This window comes from Anabrus simplex, chromosome 1, assembly GCF_040414725.1.
Source record: "Anabrus simplex isolate iqAnaSimp1 chromosome 1, ASM4041472v1, whole genome shotgun sequence".
NCBI lineage: Eukaryota > Metazoa > Arthropoda > Insecta > Orthoptera > Tettigoniidae > Anabrus > Anabrus simplex.
This window is the reverse complement of record NC_090265.1, coordinates 788,934,649-788,958,098: the sequence shown is the minus strand read 5'-3', so window position 1 is coordinate 788,958,098 and position 23,450 is coordinate 788,934,649. Positions and strand designations below refer to the sequence as shown.

The window sequence follows — 23,450 nt, the reverse complement described above, 5'->3', positions numbered from 1 at the left end:
AACGGCGTTGGACAAAACATAAAAGTCTTACTTTTTCCATATTCGTTGTAGGCCTATGCATAACATAAATATTTTGACCCAAACATGTTTAAATTTAAATTTCAATATATATAGTTTCAGATTACATTTCATTCATACCTTTCACTAGAATATTAAATACCGGGCAAGTTGGCCGTGCTAAATTCAGACAATAATTTTTACTTGAAATGCAGTAGGGTGGAACAAGTTGGCCGAGCGGCGTGCAGCTGTGAGTTGTGAGCTTGCATCCGGGAGATAGTGGGTTCGAACCCCACTGTCGGCAGCCCTGGAGATGGTTTTCCGTGGTTTCCCATTTTCACATCAGGTTGTACCTTAATTAAGACCACGGCCGGTTCCTTCCCACTGCTAGCCCTTTCCTATTCCACCGGTGTCATAAGACCTATCTGTGTCTGTGCGACGTAAAACAAATAGCGAAAAAAGAATAAGAATAAGAAGAAGCAGGACAATTTTAAATAAAAATTCAGTGAGAGAAAAGTATTTTGAGTAAATAAATTGTAAACTGTTCTCTGCTCGTTAATGATTATGCTTGTTGTCTAAAGGGGCCTAACATCTAGGTCATCGGCCCCATTGCTCAGGTAACAACACTTCATACGTTGGCCTTACCGTGATAGCAGTAGTGATTCTTACTTGCCAAGTTCAGATTATCTTGGATAAAAATGTGTTGTGTTGCAAATACGACACAGCCTAAAGTATTATTCTATTAAAGAAAATTCATGGGTAAAAATACCTGATTAGCGTGATTAGCTGCCACTCCCAGAGGCCCGGGTTCGATTCCTGGCCCTGTCACGAAATTTCAAAATTGGTACGAAGGCTGGACCGGGGTCCACTCAGCCTTGGGAGGTCAACTGTGTAGAGGGTGGTATCGATTCCCACCTCAGACATCCTCGAAGTGGTTTTCCATTGTTTCCCCATTTCTCTTCCAAGCAAATGCCGGGATTGTAACTAACTTAACTAACTTAAGGCCACGGCTGCTTCCTTCCCTCTTCCTTGTCTATGCCTTCCAATCTTCCCATCCCCAACACAAGGCCCCTGTTCAGCATAGAAGTTGCGGCCGCTTGGGCGAGGTACTGGTCATCCTTCCCAGTTGTATACCCCGACCCGCAGTCTCACGCTCCAGGACACTACCCTTGAGGTGGTAGAGGTGGGATCCCTCACTGAGTCCGAAAGAAAAGCCAACCCTGGAGGGGTAAACAGAGTAAGAAAGAAAGAAAGTACGAAGGTAAATACCCGAAACAGCAACGGAAAACCAACATGAGGGTGCTACCTGCTTTTAGCCACTCCGTAGTTTTGTCCTGGTCTACAGAGAATTCGTGAAATGATAGTGTCCCTTTGCTTTTTTTTCCCTGTTCGGAATACAAGAAAGGCACACAGCAATATATATTCGAATATTTCCTAACACAGTTAAAGAAAAGCAAATCACCACACCATTAAAAAACGATTTAGCGCATAAATCCTTGTTTAGGACGAAGTTACAGCGAGAAATCACTTTGTTCTTGTTTCCATAAAATTTCTGCTCGAAGTACGAAAAGGTGCACAAGAATGTCACAAATTCCAAGATTTGTAAACACAATTTAAAAAATATAATCACCACACTACACAATAACAAATAAACTCACTAGCGCATATCAAGCCAACAAGCACCTCATTGCGAACACATTGCCAACATTTAGGACAGCAAAACCATATAAATAAAACTGGAAATGCGGCAATTTGCGGTATATGGCTTCCTGTCAGTAGGTAGTAGGCCAGCGCTCCAGCGGCATTACGGTGAAACTTTCCAATTACAGCTTTATTCTGGGCTTCACAAGCGATTGTCAAGGCCGGTATAAGGAGCGCAACGAGGGATCCAGTCGGCCGTGCAGGGAGATATTTGTTTCCTGTGAGAGCGACTAGATGTCCTCCTTTTCCCGGACATTCCCTACATTGTAACCTTCTGTCCGGCGAGCGGGAGGAATTTTCAGAAGTATATACCGAGCAAGCGGCCGCGCGGTTTGGGTCATGTAGCTACCAGTTTTCATTCGGGAAATAGTAGGATCGAACCCCACTGTCGACAGCCCTGAATATGATTTTCCGTGGTTTCCCATTTTCACACCAGCTGTACCTTAATTAAGGCCACGGTCGCTTCCTTTCAACTCCTACCCCTTTTATATCCCATCGTCGCCATATAACCCATTTGTGTCGAAGTGACGTAAAGCAAAATTGTAAAAAAAAATCCATCTATTCTAAAGTCAACAAAGTGTTTTAAGGTGGTGGTTGTGGTGGTGGTGGTGGTGATTATTGTTTTAAGAGGAAGTACAGCTAGGCAACCATCCTCTATTTAACACTAATCAGAGGGAAAAAATGGAAGGGGTCCGACACTTCGAAAAATGAAGATATCGGCCAAAGGAAGACTAGGGCCACGAAGGGCGTGGAATTGTAAAACTCTCTAGCCCTCGCAAAACTAATAGCGTCGGGGTCGGAAAAGAACAAGAGTTGACCAAGAGAGGTCGGATAGGATAGATGAAAGTGAGGAGCCTGGCACAAGTAAGTGGATGCAATGCCAGGACTCAGCTAAGGGCTCTGTGGTCGCCAACCCACGCTCCAAAGTTCAGAGCCCCTGAGGCCCCTTTCATTCGCCTCTTACGACAGGCAGGGGATACCGTGGGTGTTATTCTACCGCCCCCACCTACAGGGGGAAGTGTTTTAAGGAAGACAATATTCAGAAAAATACAGTTAAGCTAATAATGACTGCACTCACTAAATCACTTGTTTATAAATGGATGATTACTTTTACAACTTAATATGACTTTCCCTGGGCATGTTTAACAAACCTTCTTCAATTATCTCATTTCACAAACGTTCGTTATTTTTACATGACAAAAGTAAGGAAAATTTGGCAACGACGTTTTACTGTACAGCGTGATTCAGCCGCCCCTTGCAATGTAGTTTTATGCAACCCACAATATTCATTCCGTCCTGAAAACATCTGCCCTGCCGTTATGCTCAGACAACACAACCGGATATCTTGGTATTTGCCGCCTCACCATGATAGGACGCCGTAATGTTATACTTGTATTAAACACTGGAAGACATACGTGTGCCTCCTAGATCATATGAACCTGACACACCGGCAAACACTAAATTGATATTGTGGCCGCAGTAAACCTAATACTTGCTATAAGCTGCCCAGTGTGCCGTTCGGTACCGTAGTGTAGTAGGTAAAGGCGTTGCGGAGGCGTGGGAGGTTCGAGTCCGGGGCGAAGATTACAAATTTTTGAAATATTTCTTTAGTACGTACCGCACACAGTGTAAGTTCAATACCCGCTTTCATGCAAACTGCGTGTGAATGAATGTGTTTGTGGCCCTAAGAAGGGCCGATTAGTTAGCAGGTCGGACACATACAGACCGGAAATAATAGGAACACAACTGCCCTGACAATGTTTTATCACAGCAAATGCTCGATGTGATGACCGGTTTGGTTTATGCACATTCGGGCCCGGTGTCCAATAGACCGTCTCGCGCGCTGAAGTATTCCAGGTGTAACTGCTCGGCAGGCGTCCGTGATGAGTTGCCAGAGCTGGTCGGAGTTTTCCGGTGCTTGAGTGTAAACGACGTTCTTCTAATTTCCCCACAAGACGAAGTCTAACGACATTAAATCCAGTGATCTGGCAGGCCAAGAAACAGGGCCTCCTCGTCCTATCCATTTCCCTGGCAGTTCCTCGTTCAGATGGTTACGAACGGTCAAAGTCGAATGTGGTGGAGCTTCATCCTGTTGCAACTACGTCGTCAAACGATCGTGCAAGGGCACATCCTCCAGCAGCAGTGGGAGTTCCTGACGCAGAAAATGCAGATAGCGTGGGCCCGTCCAATGGCCCTCAAAGCAATAAGGTCTAATCAGGCGATTCCCCAATATTCCACAGCAAACATTCACTCCCCATCGTACTTGATGGGTCGCCTGTCGCACCCAGTGAGGATTGTCCGGACTCCAATAGTGCATGTTGTAGCGATTGACGTTCCCATTATTGTGGAAGCGCTATTCGTACGAGAACAATATATGCGATACAAATGTTGCATCATTGTCCAGCCTGCCTAAAAGCCACCGACAGAACTTCATTTGAGTTTCGAAACCCAGCCCATGAAGCTCTTGTGTAGCTCAAGATGGTATGGGTGAAATTTATGTTAATGCAGTAGTCGTCAGACGGACGGCTGGCTGGTGTTTACCTGTCATGCAATCGCCCTTGTACTGACGTGTGGATTATTACGAGCTGCCTCCAGAATGGCCTCTTCTGTTTCACCCGATGTAACGGGCCTATCGTGGACTGGTGGCTGGTTGGAAATCACGCCTGTTGTCCTTAGGCGTCTTTAAACATGGCGGAATGTCGTAGCAGCCGGGTGTCGCCTGTCGGGATACCGTTCCTGGTATAGACGTAGTGCCTCGCACGCGTGTTGTCTTGCTTCCCCATAAACGAGAAGCATGTCAACGTATTCCTCTGTGGAAAACATGCCGAATTACAGCAGAAATTACAGTACATTCAGGCCCCAACCAGTGGAGTATGCGCAGGGAACAAGATGAATAACAGCGCCATTCTACTGTTTGAATGTGGCAAACGTCAGCCTGTGTTTACGTATACAAATATCATACCGATGGAAAATAATTGAACCATGCAAGATTCGAACAGCCGCAACCACATCCGCTACGCTTCACTGCTGGAAACTTGTTGCTAGAACGACCAGAGCAGACTACATGCGCCATCCGGTTCGGTACTTCAGACTTTAATTACTGCACTCTTACCTAGTTTTATGCATTGATTCACCTCTTCGTTACACCCGGTCACGAGGCACGACACATTAACATAGTTACTTGGTGAAAGGACGTTGCTACATGATTTCAAGTCGTCATGTTTTGCGAACGGATGATATAATATTTCGCTAGGGTTCAGAACCGTGTGCAAAATGTGCCAATTGAACATTAGTACCATACAGTGCGCCTCCAGGGGAATAGCACCCCTATAAATATATGCATGTTAGTTGGGCTGCAGCAAACGATATTGGAACTGCTGAATCACACTCTATATTAATTATCACTAAGAAACAATGCAGGGCACTGTCTAAAGGCACAGAAACAATAGTGTTGACAGCAATGAGAACATTTATTTCGAACACTTGATACTTAGTGCATCTCCTCAGGGCAGATGATGTTCCAGCGTTTTCCTCATGGTGGGGTTCGATTTCAAGGACCGACTGTATAGTGAGGTGCAGATCATTTGAAGTGCTGGAATGTGTAGCCTGCTTTACACCCATGGCGAGAGTAGCTCGTCACTCCCTCGAATTAGGAAGTGTTTCCTCAATCAATCCATCAGTCACCACTGACCTGGACTTAGGACAGTCGCCCAGGTGGCAGACTCCCTATCTGTTGTTTACCTAGAATTTTCTTAAATACATTCAAAGAATTTGGAAATATTTTGAACATCTCCCTTGGTAAATTATTCGAATCCCTTACTCCTCTTCCTTTCTTCTTCTTTATCTGTTTACACTCCAGGGTTGGTTTTCCCTCGGACTCGGCGAGGAATCCCACCTCTACCGCCTCAAGGGCAGTGTCCTGCAGCGTGAGACATTGGGCCGGGGATACAACTGGGGAGGATGACCAGTACCTCGCCCAGGTGGCCTCACCTGCTATGCTGAACAAGGACCTTATAGGGGATGGTAAGATTGAAAGGAATAGGCAATGAAGAGGGAAGGAAGCGGCCGTGGCTTTAAGTTAGGTACCATCCCGGCATTTGCCTGGAGAAGTAGGAAACCACGGAAAACCACTTCCAGGATGGCTGAAGTGGGAATCGAACCCACCTCTATTCAGTTGACCTCCGAGGCTGAACAGACCCCGTTCCAGCCCTCGTACCACATTTCAAATTTCGTGGCAGAGCCGGGAATCGAACCCGGGCCACCGGAGGTGGCAGCTAATAACACTAACCACTATACCACAGGGGCGGACTACTCCTCTTTCTATAAACGAAAATTTTCCCCTCCTCTTGAATTTCAGCTTCATCTTCATATTGTGATCTTTCCTACTTTTAAAAGCACCACTCATATTTATTCATCTACTAATGTCATTCTTCGCCCATCTCTCGACTGTCAGCTCGGAACATACCACTTAGTCGAGCAGCTCTTCTCATTTCTCCCAGGTCTTCTAAGTCCAAACTTTGCAACATTTTCGTAACGCTACTCTTTTGCCGGAAATCACACAGAACAAATCGAGCTGCTTTTCTTTGGATTTTTCCAGTTCTCGAAAAGAGAAATCTATGAAAACAGAACTAATAAAGTAGATGTAAGAAAGCCTATAGATCAATGGCCAGGTTTTGTATCCAAAACACAGCTTCGGGGCAAGCTTCCTGTAAAGGCTCCAAGGGCCCAGATAAGGCAGGCCGTGAGTATTCTTGCACAACAGAATTGTCTGCGCCACCTCACCGCTGACACAGTTGGTGAATCTCTCCATCCTCAGCTGTAGTGATATGAATTACGTTTGCGCCATTCAGCACGAGAACATGCTCGATACATTTCCAGGTCGTTTGAAGTCATTCAAGAAAAGATTAGGTAGACAGTTGATGGGAAATCTGCCACCTGGGAGACAGCTGTAAATGCAGATCAGTGATTGTTGAGATCCACAATGGAAGTTTAACTTGCATATCCTTGTGGATATGTTGATGTCGACTCCATCTTCCAACCAACCTTGGATTTCTACCTCAAAGTGGTTCTGTCCGCAAGACTTCAGCCGAGGTAAACACATCGCTCAATATCCTCCTCGATGGAGAGTGCTCTTTTCTCTAGGGTTCTCAACCATAATTCACCAAGCTCCTTCTATCTAACATGTGGTTCTGTGATGATTCTGCGTATACCGCCATTCTTGAAAGCGGACAGGAGAAGAGTTCGTCCCTCTTACCAGTGTTAACAGAGGTTGGTTGCCAGTTCTTAAGACGATAATCACCAGCGCAGCCATTCAGTGTTACTTTTGGCGAGAGCATGTATTAGTCGTCTGTTGTACACTAAAACATCTTCAAATATCTGGCGCTAGAAGAGCCTTGCATTAGCCATGCTGGTGAACCTACTCTTTGTTAGCTGTGATGATAAGGCATAGTTTGAAGAGTGTGTTCTGAAACCTTTCATCTGAGCATCCTTCTCTCTGCAATTTCGTTGTGCCTGCTGAGAAAAATGAAATCAGATTTTAACCTTCACTCTGACGACGAATTGTTCCGTTCAAGCACTGAAAAAAGATAACCCACCTCTTGCATTTCATCGTTCCGAGCTTTGAAGGTTCCCTACAGAATTGTACGGAATTTAGCTACTGTAAATCTCAGACTAGTAGGCGCAGGATAGAATCAGCCAAGGAATTCAAGAAAACCTTATTTTGATTTCAAGATGTCCGACTCGTTGGCTGAATGGTCAGCATACTGCCCTTCGGTTCAGAGGGTCCCGGGTTCGATTCCCGGTCGGGTTGGGGATTTTAACCTACATTGGTTAATTCCAATGGCCCGGGGGCTGGGTGTTGGTGCTGTCCCCAACATCCCCGCAACACACACACCACACATAACACTATCCTTCACCACAATAACACGCAGTTATCTACACATTGCAGATGCCGCCCACCTTCATCGGAGGGTCTGCCTTACAAGGGCTGCACTCGGCTAGAAATAGCCAGACGAAATTATTATTATTATTATTATTATTATTATTATTATTATTATTATTATTATTATTATTATTATTATTATTATTATTATTATTATTATTATTATTATTATTATTATTATTATTATTATTATTTCAGGACAATTCGATGAAAGCTCAGAAGTGGTTTCCTACACTCTTCAATGTCTTGAATAAAGAAAATCGAGGCTGATGTATGGAATCCTAAATTCCCCAAGCACGCGAGTTGTGAAAATCGAAGAAGACCTACCCTTTGATGACATGTACACTACGACTAGGATCGGAAGATCCAAGGAAAACCTGAAGGAATGGTATTTCTTTCGAGAAAGCCCGTCAGACGATACGATACCTGATGAACTGCCCTGTCTCATAAAAGCAAAGCAAGGCCATGAAGCCCCTGGAACGGGTGGAAGGTAAAGGCTTCCATTATCCGTAACCTCGGCACTTGGTGAGGTAGAGTGGCTAGCTCTGCGCCCAGCCGCCTTTGCCTCCAGGAATCAAGCTGCTATTTGAAGGCCGAGTGAACCTCAGGGCCATATGAACCTCTGGAAGTGGAAATCTGCTATTTGAAGGCCGAATGAACTTCGGGGCCATATGAACCTCTGGAAGTAGAAATCTCGTTTATTAAATTTACGACTTCCTGACGGAGAATTGAACCCACCTCCTTCCGTGCCAGTTAATTCTTATATTACATAATCCTATCTACGTTTTACGTCGAACTGACTCAGACAGGTCTCATACCTAGCATGGTAGGATGATCAGACTGTGCTGGCGATAATTGTTTTAAGGACACGCGGTAGAGTTCGGAATAGAGCTGACCACAATAAAGCATGTTTCTACCAGAGGACCCGCGTTGCTCCGCAGCATTCATTATAAGTAGGTCAGATATCTCGTCTTGATATGCCTGTCGTAGTCATATTGTTTTGTCTGCCCTTTTCAGTAGTTTTATGAGTATTTAATAAGAAGTGCGGTATGCCACAGTTCGTACCCAGAATTCATCCATTCTGACGTCACCATGCCGTCTGTTTGGTAAAAATCTATCCATATATTCGCTTGTCTAGCCTACAGTTCTTGATGTAAAGTTTGGTATTGTTTCGTAGATTTTAATCGCATTTCTTCTATATAGAACGGTTGTCTTGAGCTCATAAGTTAGTCTCGAAGGAGTGTTTTTGCCAGACAGAGAACTTTTTTAAGATATATAGCCTTAACTCTTTCTAGTGTAGCTAGGTTATCCCTCGATAGACAATGTCTAAGTTGTTTTTAGTAAACTTCTTTAATATATAGATAGCTAGATAGATGATGCCATCTTATTCCCATCCTATTACACATAAAATACTCAAATTTTATACATTCATTACATAGTTCTTCTTTGACCCAGAAGAAAATATGGCGTGATTTATGCATTCATTTCCAAAAAATATTTTTATGCGTAAAATATTGTTTTTCTCTAAAGGTACACTTCTCTAAAACCACTAGACCAACTGAAGTAATATTTGTTGATGGTCTCCAAAGGCTTAGTAGCTATATAATAGGTAAGATATATATCTTGAAAATAAGTATAATGTTGATCACAACAAATATTAAATAAAAAAATAATATATCAAAATATGATGGTTCAAGTTTAATATTTGTATGTCTGTGAAGTTTAGTTGCTCTCTCTGGGCCACATTCTGCGAAACATGTATTGCTGTGCTTAGTTCTATTCCTAACTGGGCGATGTGTCCTTTAGAGGAAGCACAACAGGGTCTATCATCCTCTATTAACACTAATATGGTTAAGAGGGTATTTAGGGCCAGGCTGAGTAGCTCAGACGAAAAAGCGCTGGCCTTCTGGCTCCAAGTTCGCAGGTTCTATCGTGGCTCAGTACGGTGATATTTGAAGGTGCTCGAATACGCCAGCCAGGTGTTGGTATATTTACCGCAACGTAAAAAAAATTCTGCGGGACAAAATTCCGGCACTTTGGCGTCTCTGAAAACCGTGAAAGTTGTTAGTGCGGCGTAAAACCAATAATATTATTCTTGAAGTATTTAAGCGTCTTAGTAAGACCCCAATTAAAGTAAGGTTCCAGTGTATGGGACTCTCACCAGGACTACTTGATACGAGAACTGGAAAAGATCCAAAGGAAAACAGTACGATTGGTTCTTGGTGATTTCCGACAAAGGAGTAGTGTTACGAAAAGGTTGCAAACTTTGGGCTGGAAAGACTTGGAAGTAAGGAGATGAGCTGCTCGACTAAGCGGTATGTTCCGAGCTGTCAGTAGAAAGACTGTGTGGTATGACGAATAAGGTTAAGTGTAGATAGAGTTGAAATTCAGGAGGACGAATTGGAGGAAATAGGAAGAGGAATTAGAATCATAATTTATCAAGGGAGATGATGGACATATTTTCAAGTTCTTTGAAATCATTAAAAAAGACTGGTCAATCAATCAATCAATCAATCAATCAATCAATCAATCAATCAATCGATCGATCAATCAATCGATCAATAAATAAATAAATAAATAAATAAATAAATAAATTGATCGATCGGTCGATCGACCAATCAGTCAATCAATCAATCGATCAATCAATCGATCGATAGGTCGATGGACCAATCAGTCAATCAATCAATCAATAAATCAATCGATCGATCGATCAATCAATCAATAAATCAATCAGTCAACCGCTGATCTGCATTTAGGGCTGTCGCCTAGGTAGCAGATTCACTATCTATATTTACTTTGATTACAAATGATAGCGAATCTTCAACCCCGCCGACATTTTGTAGTTGTTGGTGTGATTAGCTGCCAACCTGGGAGGCTCGGGTTCCATTGCCGGCTCTTCCACGAAATTTAAAAAGTGGTACGAAGGCTGCAACGGGATACACTCAGCCTCGGGAGGTCATTTGAGTACAGGGAGATTCGATTCCCTCCTCAGCCATCCTCAAAGTGGTTTTCGTGGTTTCCTACTTTTTCTCCAGGCAAATGCTGGGATGGTACCTAACTTAAGGCCACGGCTGCTTCCTTTCCTCTTCCTGTCTATCCGTTCCGATCTTTCCATCCCAGACAACGCCCCTGTTCAGCATAGCAGGTGAGTTAGCCTCGGCGGGATACTGGTCGTCCTCCCCAGTTTCATTCCCCGACGCAAAAGTTCCACGCTCCAGGACATTGCTTTTGAGACGGTAGAGGTGGGATCGCACGCCGAGTCCCAGGGAAAAACTAACCCTGGAGAACAAATGGATTAAGAAAGAAGAAAGAAACAAGATAAAGAAAGAAAAAAGGAGGAATCTTAATTTTTCGTTGACGTTCTTAACCCTAGCAATACCATGGTACTTTCTGTCTCGTGCATTACCAACGGCGGGACTGAGGAGCCAGTTAAAAAAGTTGTTACTTTATTCTGAGTGACAAGTGTGATATATGGGTATTTTATTAATTGGATCTGATTCATCCAAAACTTCATCAAAGTTAATTGATTCTAGAGGTAGTTAAGTTGCTAAAGATTGCATTAACATTCTTTTTCAGCCCTCTTACCTGCGAAGTACTTGTACTTCCTCTTAAAACATGACGCAAAGAAAACTGAACGACAACGCAATCATGCATGTCCAAAAATCAAGAAATAAAAAGTAAATTAAAGTTCGAAACTTTGGCGAACATTTTCATCAAACGATCCACTGTTCGCAGGAACACTCTTTATGAGTGAGAATTAGAAATTCGCAAAGAATTTAATTTTTGTATTGAATACTTAAGGCTTTCAGTTTCTCTCTTTTTATTATTATACTAACAATAAGCACCAAGTTTGAAGCAATTTAAACTCAGTTTGGCATCATTCTAAGAGAAAACTAGGCTATTATATGTTTTACCTCAATATTTGAGAACACAAGTTGTATTTCTTTAGCTTCCATTCTTTTTAATTGACATATGTTTAAAACATAGAAACCTTTTACTCTTTCATGATTAAAACACACCTTTAACTTTTGTCTGGATTTTATGTGGATTTATCTGGATTTCCATTTGCACTCATTCATTATTATTTTTAAAGCGGCTAATAAAACAATTGTTTGTGTTTTCCGACAAATATTGCTCATTCAAAAACATCTGAAACGGCATTTTCATGAGAGTTAAACTTCGACATTTTCGGGAGCCTTCCCCTTCCATCTTTTGGGGCCCATGTATTTTGGTATTACTCTCCGTATTTTTTAAAACAATCCGCCTCTGTGGAGTAGTGGTTAGCGTGATTAGCTGCCACCCGCAGAGGCTCGGGTTCTATTCCCGGATCTGCCACGAAATTTGAAAAGTGGTACGAGGGCTGAAACGGGGTTCACTCAGCCTCGGGAGGTCAACTGAGTAGAGGTAGGTTCGATTCCCACCTCATCCATCCTCGAAGTGGTTTTCCGTGATTTCCCACTTCTCTTCCAGGCAAATGCCGAGATGGCACCTAACAAAAGGCTACGGCCGCTTCCTTCCCTCCTCCTTATCAATCCATTCCAATCTTCCCATCCTCCCCAAAAGGCCACTGTTCAGCATAGTCGGCGAAGCCACCTGGGCGAGGTGCTGGTCCTCCTTCTCAGTTGTATCTCCGACCCAAAGTCTCACACTCCAGGGCACTGCCCTTGAGACGGTAGAGTTGGGATCCTTCGCTGAGTTCGGGAGAAAAACCAACCCTGGAGGGTCAGATTAAGAAAGAAAGAAGGAAAGAAATATTTTTTAAAACAAATACCGAGCCATTTTTCAAGAAATATAACAGCTCTCCTCTCACCCACTCTAATAATGGCGTGTGGCCTCCGGAGAGGCCTGGTGCAGGTCTTACGAGTTGACGCCGTATAACGACCGGCGCGTCTGTGAAGATGAATTCTAATATTGAAGACACTCAGCCCCGAGCCATGAGAATTAATCAGTCAAGGTTAAACATACCCAACCCGATGAGGAAATGAACCTGGCACTCCCTGGACCAAAGTGCAGCACGCTAACGATTTAGACATAGAGCCGTAATGGTTGGCAATAAGGAGGAATGAATACAATATACAAACACTATTTCTCACAATATCGCACATGTAAGATGTTAGCTTCTTCTACTAAAACTAGCTTTTGAAACAAAAAAATTAAAACCCGACCTCACCTAGTCGACTAGAAACACATTGAGAATTCCTGATAATTACAAAATCATATTTATTTTATTTTTATTTGAGCCATTTTCCCTGCAGGGTTCGTTTTTCCCCCGGACTCAGCGAGGGATCCCACCTCTACCGCCTAAAGGGCAGTGTCATAGAGCGTGAAACTTCGGGTCGGGGATACAACTGGAGAAGAGAATAAGTACCTCGCCCAGGCGGCCTCACCTGCTATGCTGAACAGCGGCCTTGTGTGGGATGGGAAGATTGGAAGGGACAGACAAGGAAGAGGGAAGGAAGCGGCCGTGGCCTTAAGTTAGGTACCATCCCGATATTTGCCTGGAGAAGAGGGTGGGAAACCACGGAAAATCACTTCGAGGCTGAGCGGACCTCCTTCCAGTCCTCGTACTACTTTTTAAATTTCGTGGCAGAGCCGGGAATAGAACCCGGTCCTCCGGGGGTAATAGCTAATCATGCTAACCACTCCACCACAGAGGAAGACAAAATATATATATCGAGCAAGTGACCGTGCGGTTAGGGTCGCGCAGCTGTGAACTTGCATTCGGGAGATAATGGGTTCGAACTCCACTGTCGGCAGCTTTGAAAGTGGTTTTCCATACTTCCCCATTTTCACACCTGGCAAATCCTGGTGCTGTACCTTAATTAAGACCATGGCCGCTCCCTTTCCACTCCTAGCCCTTTTCTATCCCATCGTCGCCTAAGACCTATCTGTGTCGGTACCACGTAAAGCAAATTGAAAAATATTCATGGAATTACGTTTATGTTGGTATTTTCTTTAAACATGTTATTTTCCTGAAAATGCCATCTGGTTCTAGGAGCACACAAGGAAGCGTACCTGACTTTTGGCGGCGTCTCCAATAAGTCGCTCCGTGTCCGTAAAGGCCACGTAGCTGGGCGTGGTGCGGTTTCCCTGGTCATTTGCGATGATCTCCACTTTACCATGCTGCCACACACCCACGCACGAGTACGTGGTCCCGAGATCGATTCCCACAGCCGGTACCTTGCCCATGTCACACGCTTTCGTTATTCAAATTCCCTACTGACGCCCGCCACTCCGTACAGCAGGTTTTATCCGTCGGTCAGTTCCCGTCCCGGCCGCCAGAGGACTCGCTAAGCACTTACTCACTCGGCCGGACTAAAATAGACGACATAATCCCGTGATGAACTCCAGATATGTTGCGCTCTGCGGTACGCCCACAAGACTTGAGCTGTGTGGAGAATGTTCCTACCTGACTCCTCTCCGTAGAGAACCTCGAGTGCTAACACTGGAAACTCGAGATTCTTGTCCAATGGCGCCGGGTTTTGAAAATTAGTGGGGGTGCTCTAACCCACAGTCCAAAAAGGGGGATAGAAGGTCCCGAACAAATGTCGAAATTTAACCCTCATGAAAAATCAGTTTTATGTGTTTTAAATGAGGAATAATCATCATCATCATCTGTTTACCCTCCAGGTTCGGTTTTTCCCTCGGACTTAGCGAGGGATCCCACCTCTACCGCCTCAAGGGCAGTGTCCTGGAGCTTCAGACTCTTGGTCGGGGGATACAACTGGGGAGTATGACCAGTACCTCGCCCAGGCGGCCTCACCTGCTATGCTGAACAGGGGCCTTGTGGAGGGATGGGAAGATTGGAAGGGATAGGCAAGGAAGAGGGAAGGAAGCGGCCGTGGCCTTAAGTTAGGTACCATCCCGGCATTCGCCTGGAGGAGAAGTGGGAAACCACGGAAAACCACTTCCAGGATGGCTGAGGTGGGAATCGAACCCACCTCTACTCAGTTGACCTCTCGAGGCTGAGTGGACCCCGTTCCAGCCCTCGTACCACTTTTCAAATTTCGTGGCAGAGCCGGGAATCGAACCCGGACCTCCGGGGGTGGCAGCTAATCACGCTAACCACTACACCACAGAGGCTTAAATGAGGAATAATACTTGCCAGAAAACAGTTATTAGTCACTGTTTCAACAATAATGAATGAGTACAAACACAAGCCCACATTAATTCACATAAAAAGTAAAGGTGTGTTTTCATAATGAAACCAACGGCCGTAGCCGTGTTGAAACACCGGATCCCGTGAGATCTCCGAAGTTAAGCAACATTGGGCGTGGTCAAGATTTGGATGGGTTGCCACGCGCTGTTGGTGAGGGGCGAGGGGGGTAAGGGAATGGAGGAGCAGAAAGGAACTGGCCACCCTACCATACGTAAACTCCGGCTTAGGCACACCTCTGCGGAGGTTCGGACCTTCCTTCGGGCAGAATACACCCTTACCTTACCTTACCTTCATAATGAAAAAGTGAGAGATTTGTACATTTCGCATAATGAATAATTTAATAATAGTTACAAGAATAAATGAAATGGCGTATGGTTTTTAGTGCCGGGAGTGTCCGAGGATATGTTCGGCTTACCAAGTGCATGTCCTTTGAATTGACTCCCGTAGGCGACCTGCGCGAAGTGATGATGAAGAAATTATGATAAAGACGATACTTACACCCAGTCCCAATGCCAGCGGAATTAACCAATTATGGTTCAAATTCCGGAGCCTGCACGCAATCGAACTCGGGACCCCTGTGACCAACGGCCAGTACGCTAACCATTTAGCCATGGAATCAGACAAGTAGAAAGACAGAAGCTAAAGACAAACTGTGTCTCTCAAATCTTAAGGTAAAGAAACATAGTAGTTTAGTTTTCTCTTAGAATGATGCCGAACTGAGTTCAAGAAAAAGTGAATTGCCTCAAATTTGGCGCTTATTGTTAGTGTAATAAAAGGGAAACTTTATGACCATGAATGTGTTGTTGAATTTTCCTTGCGTCGTGGCACTGCGCAGGTAAGATCTTCTCAGCCGGGCTGAGTGGCGTCCGGCTCCATACCTAAACTTAGCGTGCTGGTCTTTGGTTCAAGGGGCCCCGGGTTCGATTCCAGGCCGGGTCGGGGATTTAAAACTTAATTGGTTATTTCCACTGACTCGGGGACTGGGTGTGCGTGTCGTCCGTAAATAGAAAATAAAACGATAACAAAGAAAGAAGCAAGAACGAAAAATATCAGTAAATAGTCTAAACAATGTTTTTAAAGTGGCTCAGACGGTTGAGGCGCTGGCTTTCTGACCCCAGTTGGCAGGTTCGACCCTGGTTCAGTCCGATGGTATTTGAAGATGCTCAAATACGTCAGCCTCGTGTCGGTAGATTTACTAGCACGTAAAAGACTGCTGCTGGACTGAATTCCGGCACCACGGCGTCTCCGAAAACCGTTAAAGTAGTTAGTAGGACGTAAAGCCAATAACATTATTATTATTATTATTATTATTATTATTATTATTATTATTATTATTATTATTAGATCTTCTCAGGGCGGAGAAACGACGTTCTGATGCACATGTAAAAGAACGTGTAGTTGAACGATATTTCGTAACTTCATCTTCTTCGTCTTCTTTACCTGTTTAACCTCCAGGGTCGGTTTTTTCCCTCGGACTCAGCGAGGGATCCCACCTCTACCCGCCTCAAGGGCAGTGTCCTGGAGCTTCAGACTCTGGGTCGGGGATACAACTGGGGAGGATGACCAATATCTCGCCCAAGCGGCCTCACCTGCTATGTTGAACAGGGGCCTTGCAGGGGGATGGGAAGATTGGAAGGGATAGACAAGGAAGAGGAAAGGAAGCGGCCGTGGCCTTAAGTTAGGAACCATCCCGGCATTTGCCTGGAGGAGAAGGGGGAAACCACGGTAAACCAGTTCCAGGATGGCTGATGTGGGAATCGAACCCACCTCTACTCAGTTGACCTCCCAAGGCTGAGTGGACGCCGTTGCAGCTTTCGTACCACTTTTCAAATTTCGTGGCAGAGCCGGGAATCGAACCCGGTCCTTCGGGGTTGGCAGCTAATCACACTAACCACTACACCACAGAGGCGGACTTTAGTAACTTCTATCTCTAAAATTAATATCTTGATGAAGTTTTGGATGAATCAGATCTAATTAATAAAATGTATGTATTTATTATGGTGTCAGAAAGATATACATATAAGGCACAGTTCAAATATTGTATTATTTGTGACCAGAACTTGTCTACTTCCGGTGCATTTGCTGTGGAGTAAAGAAGCTCTTCTTGAGTACAGGAGGCTGGACGCAGCAAATGTTGTACATTCTGGACTGCTCCACATTCACACTGAATACCATTCTTATCAGAGTATCCCCATCTGGCTGAATTAACCTTTGATCTACCCACTCAAGATCTCAATCTATTCAGGGACTCCCAAGTCAGCCATTCCTCGTCATGGCCAGGAGACAAAGTTTCCGAAATTCTTCTCCAACCAGGGGGAAAGTAGATCGTAGTCTTCCATAGCTGTAGCCTAGCATTTTCGGCGGTGGCTCTAAGTTCCTTCGTTGTTCTAAGGAATCTCTTCCTTGATTTCATTCGTTACGGATGTGGTTCATACCCATGCAAAAGATGGGTTCTTTCCTGCTCCGCTTACTTTCTTTCTTTATTTCCTTCTTTCCTTATTGGCAACTATTTCTCTTCGAATAGGAGGTGGTGCTATTACTGCGAGGTGGTAAAGCCATTCAACAGGAGTGGATTTCAAGCGCTATTGCAGAGGCACGGATGGTGTCAGGATGACTTCCTAACTGTGATCCGACCAATGTCCGGCTCCATGGCTAAATGGTTAGCGTGCTGGTCTTTGGCCACAAGGGCCCCGGGTTCGATTCCCGGCAGGGTCGGGAGTTTTAACCATCATTGGTTAATTTCGCTGGCACGGGGGCTGGGTGTATGTGTTGTCTTCGTCATCATTTCATCCTCATCACGACGCGCAGGTCGCCTACGGGAGTCACATCAAAAGACCTGCACCTGGCGAGCCGAACATGTCCTCGGACACTCCCGCCACTAAAAGCCATCCGACCAATTTCTTGAGGAGATTTTTCCTGGTGGACACCTTTGACTTGCAGTTCATGCAGTGCTTCTTAAAAGTAAGGTATCTGTCGAGCGTCACTCCTAGACATTTTGGAGTGTCGCAGTGTTCCAGTTCGACCCCTGACCATACTCTTCAACTTACGAGAGCTTCCCTGTTTCTCAGATGAAAAGCGCATACTTGCTTCTTTGAGGGGTTTGGTTTAAGCTCGTTTATAATGCAGTATCTGGAGAGATATCCAAGGGTATTCGTTAGGGTATTCTCCACTGATTTGCAGTCTTAGCGTTGCTAGAGCAAGGTCATCAGCATCCATGAAACTCCTGCTATTAGGAGCTGCGGGTTGGTCGTTCGTATATGTATTGAAAAGGATAGGAGCCAGTACACTTCACTTCTCCTGTAGTCTCCATCGAGAAAAATGTTGTTGGAATTCGACAAATTACCTGCATTTTTTTTAAAAAAAGAAAAGAGTGGCGATGAGACTGGTTAGGCTAAAATTACTGGTCAGGTTATAGATCTTAAAAGAGCCTCCGTGGCTCGGGTGACAGCGCGCCGGCCTCTCACCGCTGGGTTCCGTGGTTCAAATCCCGGTCATTCCATATGAGATTTGTGCTAGACAAAGCGGAGGCGGGAGAGGTTTCTCTCCGGGTACTCCGGTTTTCCCTGTCATATTTCATTCCAGCAAAACTCTCCAATTACATTTCATTTCATCTGTCATTCATTAATCACTGCTCCAGAGGAGGGCGACAAGCTTCGGCAGCCGGCACAATTCCTGTCCTCGCCGCTAGATGGGGGCTTCATTCATTTCATTCCTGACCCGGTCGAATTTTCATATAGATCTTGACGGTTAGAAGCTGGTGGTTCACAGTGTCATATGCTGCCGATAGATCGGCAAATACAGTATGCTTCACTTGTGATTGAGAATAAAGTAAACACACATTTGTTAGTGGGCTCCTCAGACCCCGCCGTTGGTAGTGCACGGAACAAAAATACTTTGGTATAGCAGTGATCACGAGAAAAAATTAAGATTCCCCTTTCTTTCTTTCTTTCTTTCTTTCTTTCTAATCTCTTTCTAAATCCTTCTTTCCCAGTTTTTGAACACCTCAACACATATTTTAGGGGATGCTGGGGCACCGTAGCACCCTCGTAGTCGACGCCTCCCAGTGTGACTATCGTTAGCTTCTACTCTTGAACCACCACATCGAGCAGAATATGCTTCGACTTAATAGCGGCTAGTTTTACAGCTTGGCAGCTCAGTATTCGGGAGGTGGAGGGGCTGGTCCCCATCTTCGGCTGTACTGAGAATGGTTTTCCGTGGGTTTCCATTCTCCTTCACTAAGGCGAATGCCGGTACAGATCCTATTATAGGCCACGGTCACACCCACCTCACGATCAATCAATCAATCAATCAATCAATCAATCAATCAATCAATCAATCAATCAATCAACATTGATCTGCATTTAGGGCAGTCGCCCAGGTGGCAGATACTATGTCTATTGTTTTCCTAGCCTTTTCTTAAATAATTGCAAAGAATTTGAAAATGTATTGAACATCTCCCTTAGTAAGTAATTTCAGTCCCTAATCTTCTTCCTATAAACGAATATTTACCCCAATTTGTCCTCTTGAATTCCAACTTTATCTTCACATTGTGATATTTCCTACTTTTAAAAACACTTTTCAAACTTATTCGTTTGCGAATGCCATTCACGCCATCTCTCCACTCACAGCACGGAACAAACCACTCAGACGAGCAACTCGTCTCCTTTCACTCAAGTCTTTCCAGCCAAAACTTGGCAGCATTTTCGTAACGCTACTCTTTTGTCGAAAATCATCCAGAATAAATCGAGCTGATTTTCTTCGGATTTTTTCCCGTTCTCGAATCAAGAAACCCTGGTGAGGGTCCCATACACTGGAGCCATACTCTAATTGGGGTCTTACCAGAGACTTATATGCCCTGCCCTTTACATACTTACTACAATACCTAAATACCCTCATAATCATGTACCCTTTATTTGCAATTTCAGTTATGTGATTGTCCCAATGAAGATATTTCCTTATATTAACACCTAAGTACTTAGGGACAGTGATTCTTATAAGGAAGTTTCACCCCATCAACGCAGTAATTAAAATAGAGAGGATTTTTCCTATTAGTGAAACTCACAACCTGACTTTTAACCCCGTTTATCATCATACCATTACCTACTGTCCATCTCACATCATTGTCGAGGTCTTTTAGCAGTTGCTCACAATCTTGTAACGTGTTTATTACTCTATACAGAATAACATCGTCCGCAAAAAGCCTTATCTCATTCTCCACAAATTACATTACCAGTTTAAATCTCCCTTGCTTGAGAGACGGTGTTACCACCTAGGAGGACCATCATACCCTCCCCGGGTACTGAAACAAAACTTCTCCCCTCACCCGACCACTCGGGAAGTGGAGAGGCTGGTCCCCACAGCCACAGGTGGCTGCACTGAGAATGAATGCCGGGACAGTTCTTATTTTAGGCTGTGGCTTAAATCGACCTGACCTTCTCCACACCTCATATCAATGCAACATATTCCCTGGCCAAAGAGAGGGCGTCACCCGTACCCCCATCTGGAGACGGATTGGAAGCATATCCTGGAACAGTTGCAATATTATTGTGGTGGTGGTGGTGGTAGTCATTAATGTTTATTATTGGCTTTACATCCCATTAACTATTTTTACGATTTTGGAGACACCGAGGTGCCGGAATGTTGCCCCACATTAGTTCTTTTACGGATGGTACCGTAAACCTACTGAAGCAAGGCTGGTGAATTTGAACACCTTCGACAGGGGCGTAACGTAAAGGCCTGCAGGACCTGTAATGGAGATGGGCCCGAGCCTTTAGGGGCCCCGCAGACTGCTCGCAGAAAAGAATGAACATTACCACTCTGCACGGAGTTGGTTAGGACAGTTTTGTAGAATCAGTCTAAATAATTTGTAATACAATATTTGTACGTAGAGGAATTGTCATTTGGTTGCAACTAACAGCATGTATTATAACTATGTTGAGTGTAATACAGCAGAGGTGAACACAATGCTTGCTTGCCTTTGCAGTCTCTCGCAACTTTCCGACACGCTTCTCACAAAAGATCTGCACCAAATTATATAAAAATTATTACAGCAATGAAAATTGATAGCAAAATATAGTATGTTAGTTATAAAATGATACTTTTATGATGGTAATCCATCTAAGGTCGTATTACGCACAAGTTTTGCTGAACATTTAACTTTTATCACACATTTATTGGACAAGAATGTATAATTCCAATAAGAAGTAGGTGTAGCAACAACACTCAGTCAATTCAGTTTCGATTCGAACGAGCTCTTTTCGCTCGAAGGTAATAATAAGTTTATCAGTTGTCTGTTTTATATTTTTAAAACTTTTTTGAACACTTTTTGATTTAATTTTGTTCGTATATTTTTCTATGTTGTAATCGAATCAACTATTATAACTGAAACTCTGTATTTCCGCAGTTACTAAAATAGAAACAAATTTTTAGTAGGAACAACTAAGTGTTTATGGTTCAGCAGCTTAGCGGTTAAACCACGGAGGCCGTCGAACAAAGCCTATTACACATTAATTTTTAATAATCTTATAATTGTGAATAATCCCTAACCTGCTGTAATGAAATTTATGTTGGTTGTTCGTAGGTTTTACATTTTATTTGAGGGCGCCCGAATTTTATTTTGGCAGGCGTTACGCCCCTGATCTTCGAATGCCACCGGACTGAGCGGGAATCGAGCCCGGCAGTGTTGCTGCCATCTGAACCACTTAGCCGTTCATTATTGTTTTAAGGTGAGGTGGTGGCGATTATTGTTTTAAGAGGAAGTACAACTGGGCAACCATATTCTGTCAACACTTCTGTAATCTTAGGTAGAAGTGGAAAGGGGCCGACACTTCGAAAAATGAAGGTATCGGCCAAAGAAAGACAGGGGAAAAGAAGGGCGTGGAAATGAAAGACTCCCTAGGACTCACAATCTTGACATCGTCGGAGTCAGAAAAGAGCAACAGTTGACCAAGGGAGGTCGGATGGGATAGATGAAAATGAGGAGTCTGCCTAGTAAGTGGAAGCAATGCCAGGACTCAGGTAAGGACCTCGTGCTTACCAACCCACACTGCCAAGTTAACCGCCCCCGGGGCCCCTTTTAGTCGCCCCTTCCAATACGCAGGTAATATCGTGGCTGTACTCTACCGCCCCTGCCCAGAGGTTTTTTAAAAGGGTTTATTCAACTAAATTACGAGAAACCCTTCGAAGAAACGAATTTAGCGGCAAAAGAAAAGGATTGTCACAAAGAGTGTAAAAATGTAATACTCCTTGTGCTACACTTAGATGGTGCATCTTTTCTCGCTGCTATAGAACAGGGCCTCTCAGGGTGCATGCGCCTGGTGCATGCACTGTGCACGGTGCAAAAGACGACTTCGCTTGGTTGACCAGAGTGCAGACCCCCACTCCTCGATTTGGAGCAATAGCGCCGTCTCTCTCTTTCCCCACGCCTGTCTCGCTCGCTCCCCCACTGTCTCCCTTTTCCTCACTTGCTCCGTAGCGCTCCAAATCCGAGCTGAGTTGAGCCGAGCTTAGCCGAGTAGCCCAGAGACAAAGCGTTGGTCCGTGCCGAGCGGGACCGATGCACTGTGCACAGGAACTCTGCGCCGCTGTTTGCACGCGTGAGACTTTGGGCGTTTGAGAGGCCCTGCTAAAGAGACTTGCAGGGAGGAATGGACTGAAGCATGCGGTTATTTTGTGCAACAAGTTCTTTGTTTGTGATTGAAGTTACGCATCTTTTCTTTTGATTGGACTTACAGTGTAAAGAGTAAAAAATGCACTTATATTTAACACGTTTTATTTCACTAAATATGGAGAGTGATACCTTAAACATGTGCATAAGTGCCAGGATCAGAGAGTAAAAATAGCAGTCACAGATAAACACATTCGTGTTCAAACAGTTTCTGTCGTGTTCTTTTTTTTTTTTAATTTTTTTTTTTTAAGTATTATCTGTTCAGTTGTAAGAGTAGCTTGAAATTACTTGGTGACATTCTTGTAAAGATCCTCAATGAACGGCAGCTATCAATTTTGAGGCGACCCTGCGACAAGGGCACGGGCGTGCTGGCTACCCCAACAGGGCGGTGGATAGAGGGGGAGGGGCTGGTGTAGCGCCCAAGAAAGGTGGGATTGGTGGGCCCTTCCCTGGAAAATGTGAATTATGGGGAGATTGAAAGGCCTATCCGGACAGTGTTAAATAAGCCAAGTTTATGTTCTTTTATGTTTGGGACCAATGAAGATAAGACTCTTAAATTTTTACAGCTGACTTTTGTATACTACCAATGTGTCCTGAAGCAGAAATAAGATACAAAGGAACCAAAGATATTAATTTTTTAAAGATGCAATTTGTATGCAAAATACTAGCAAATGTACCCGTGCTTCGCTACGGTATTCTATATTGTATACGGATATCGAAGTAAATTACTGTACATGCAGTGAATAAGATTTTTTAATTCCATAGGGAGGTCCACATACGTTGATTCCAATGTAAAGTGCGAGTTGCGGAGTTGTGACGATAAAGGTAAATCCACTTGTCTATTGCCATTCGCAAACGAGTTGGGAATTTTCATTATAATGGTGGGCCCCATTGACTGCTGAGCGGTCACAATCGATTTGGAGAGTTTTCGTTGCCATGTCAGGTCGCATTTTCTACTTCCAGACAGATAACAATTGAGGAATTTT

At 44.2% G+C, this 23,450-nt stretch overlaps 1 protein-coding gene across 1 annotated transcript in view; it reads right to left on the bottom strand.

Moving 5' to 3' along the window:
* The window catches only part of LOC136857527 (heat shock 70 kDa protein cognate 2), a 117,964-nt gene extending 104,084 nt beyond the window's left edge, over positions 1 to 13,880 (bottom strand). Inside the window, exon 1 of the mRNA XM_067136254.2 lies at positions 13,655 to 13,880. Within this exon, the coding sequence (XP_066992355.2) occupies positions 13,655 to 13,828 (174 nt within the window). The 5' untranslated portion in view covers positions 13,829 to 13,880. The remainder of the gene's footprint in view (positions 1 to 13,654) is intronic.
* Between the last annotated feature and the right edge of the window lie 9,570 nt (positions 13,881 to 23,450).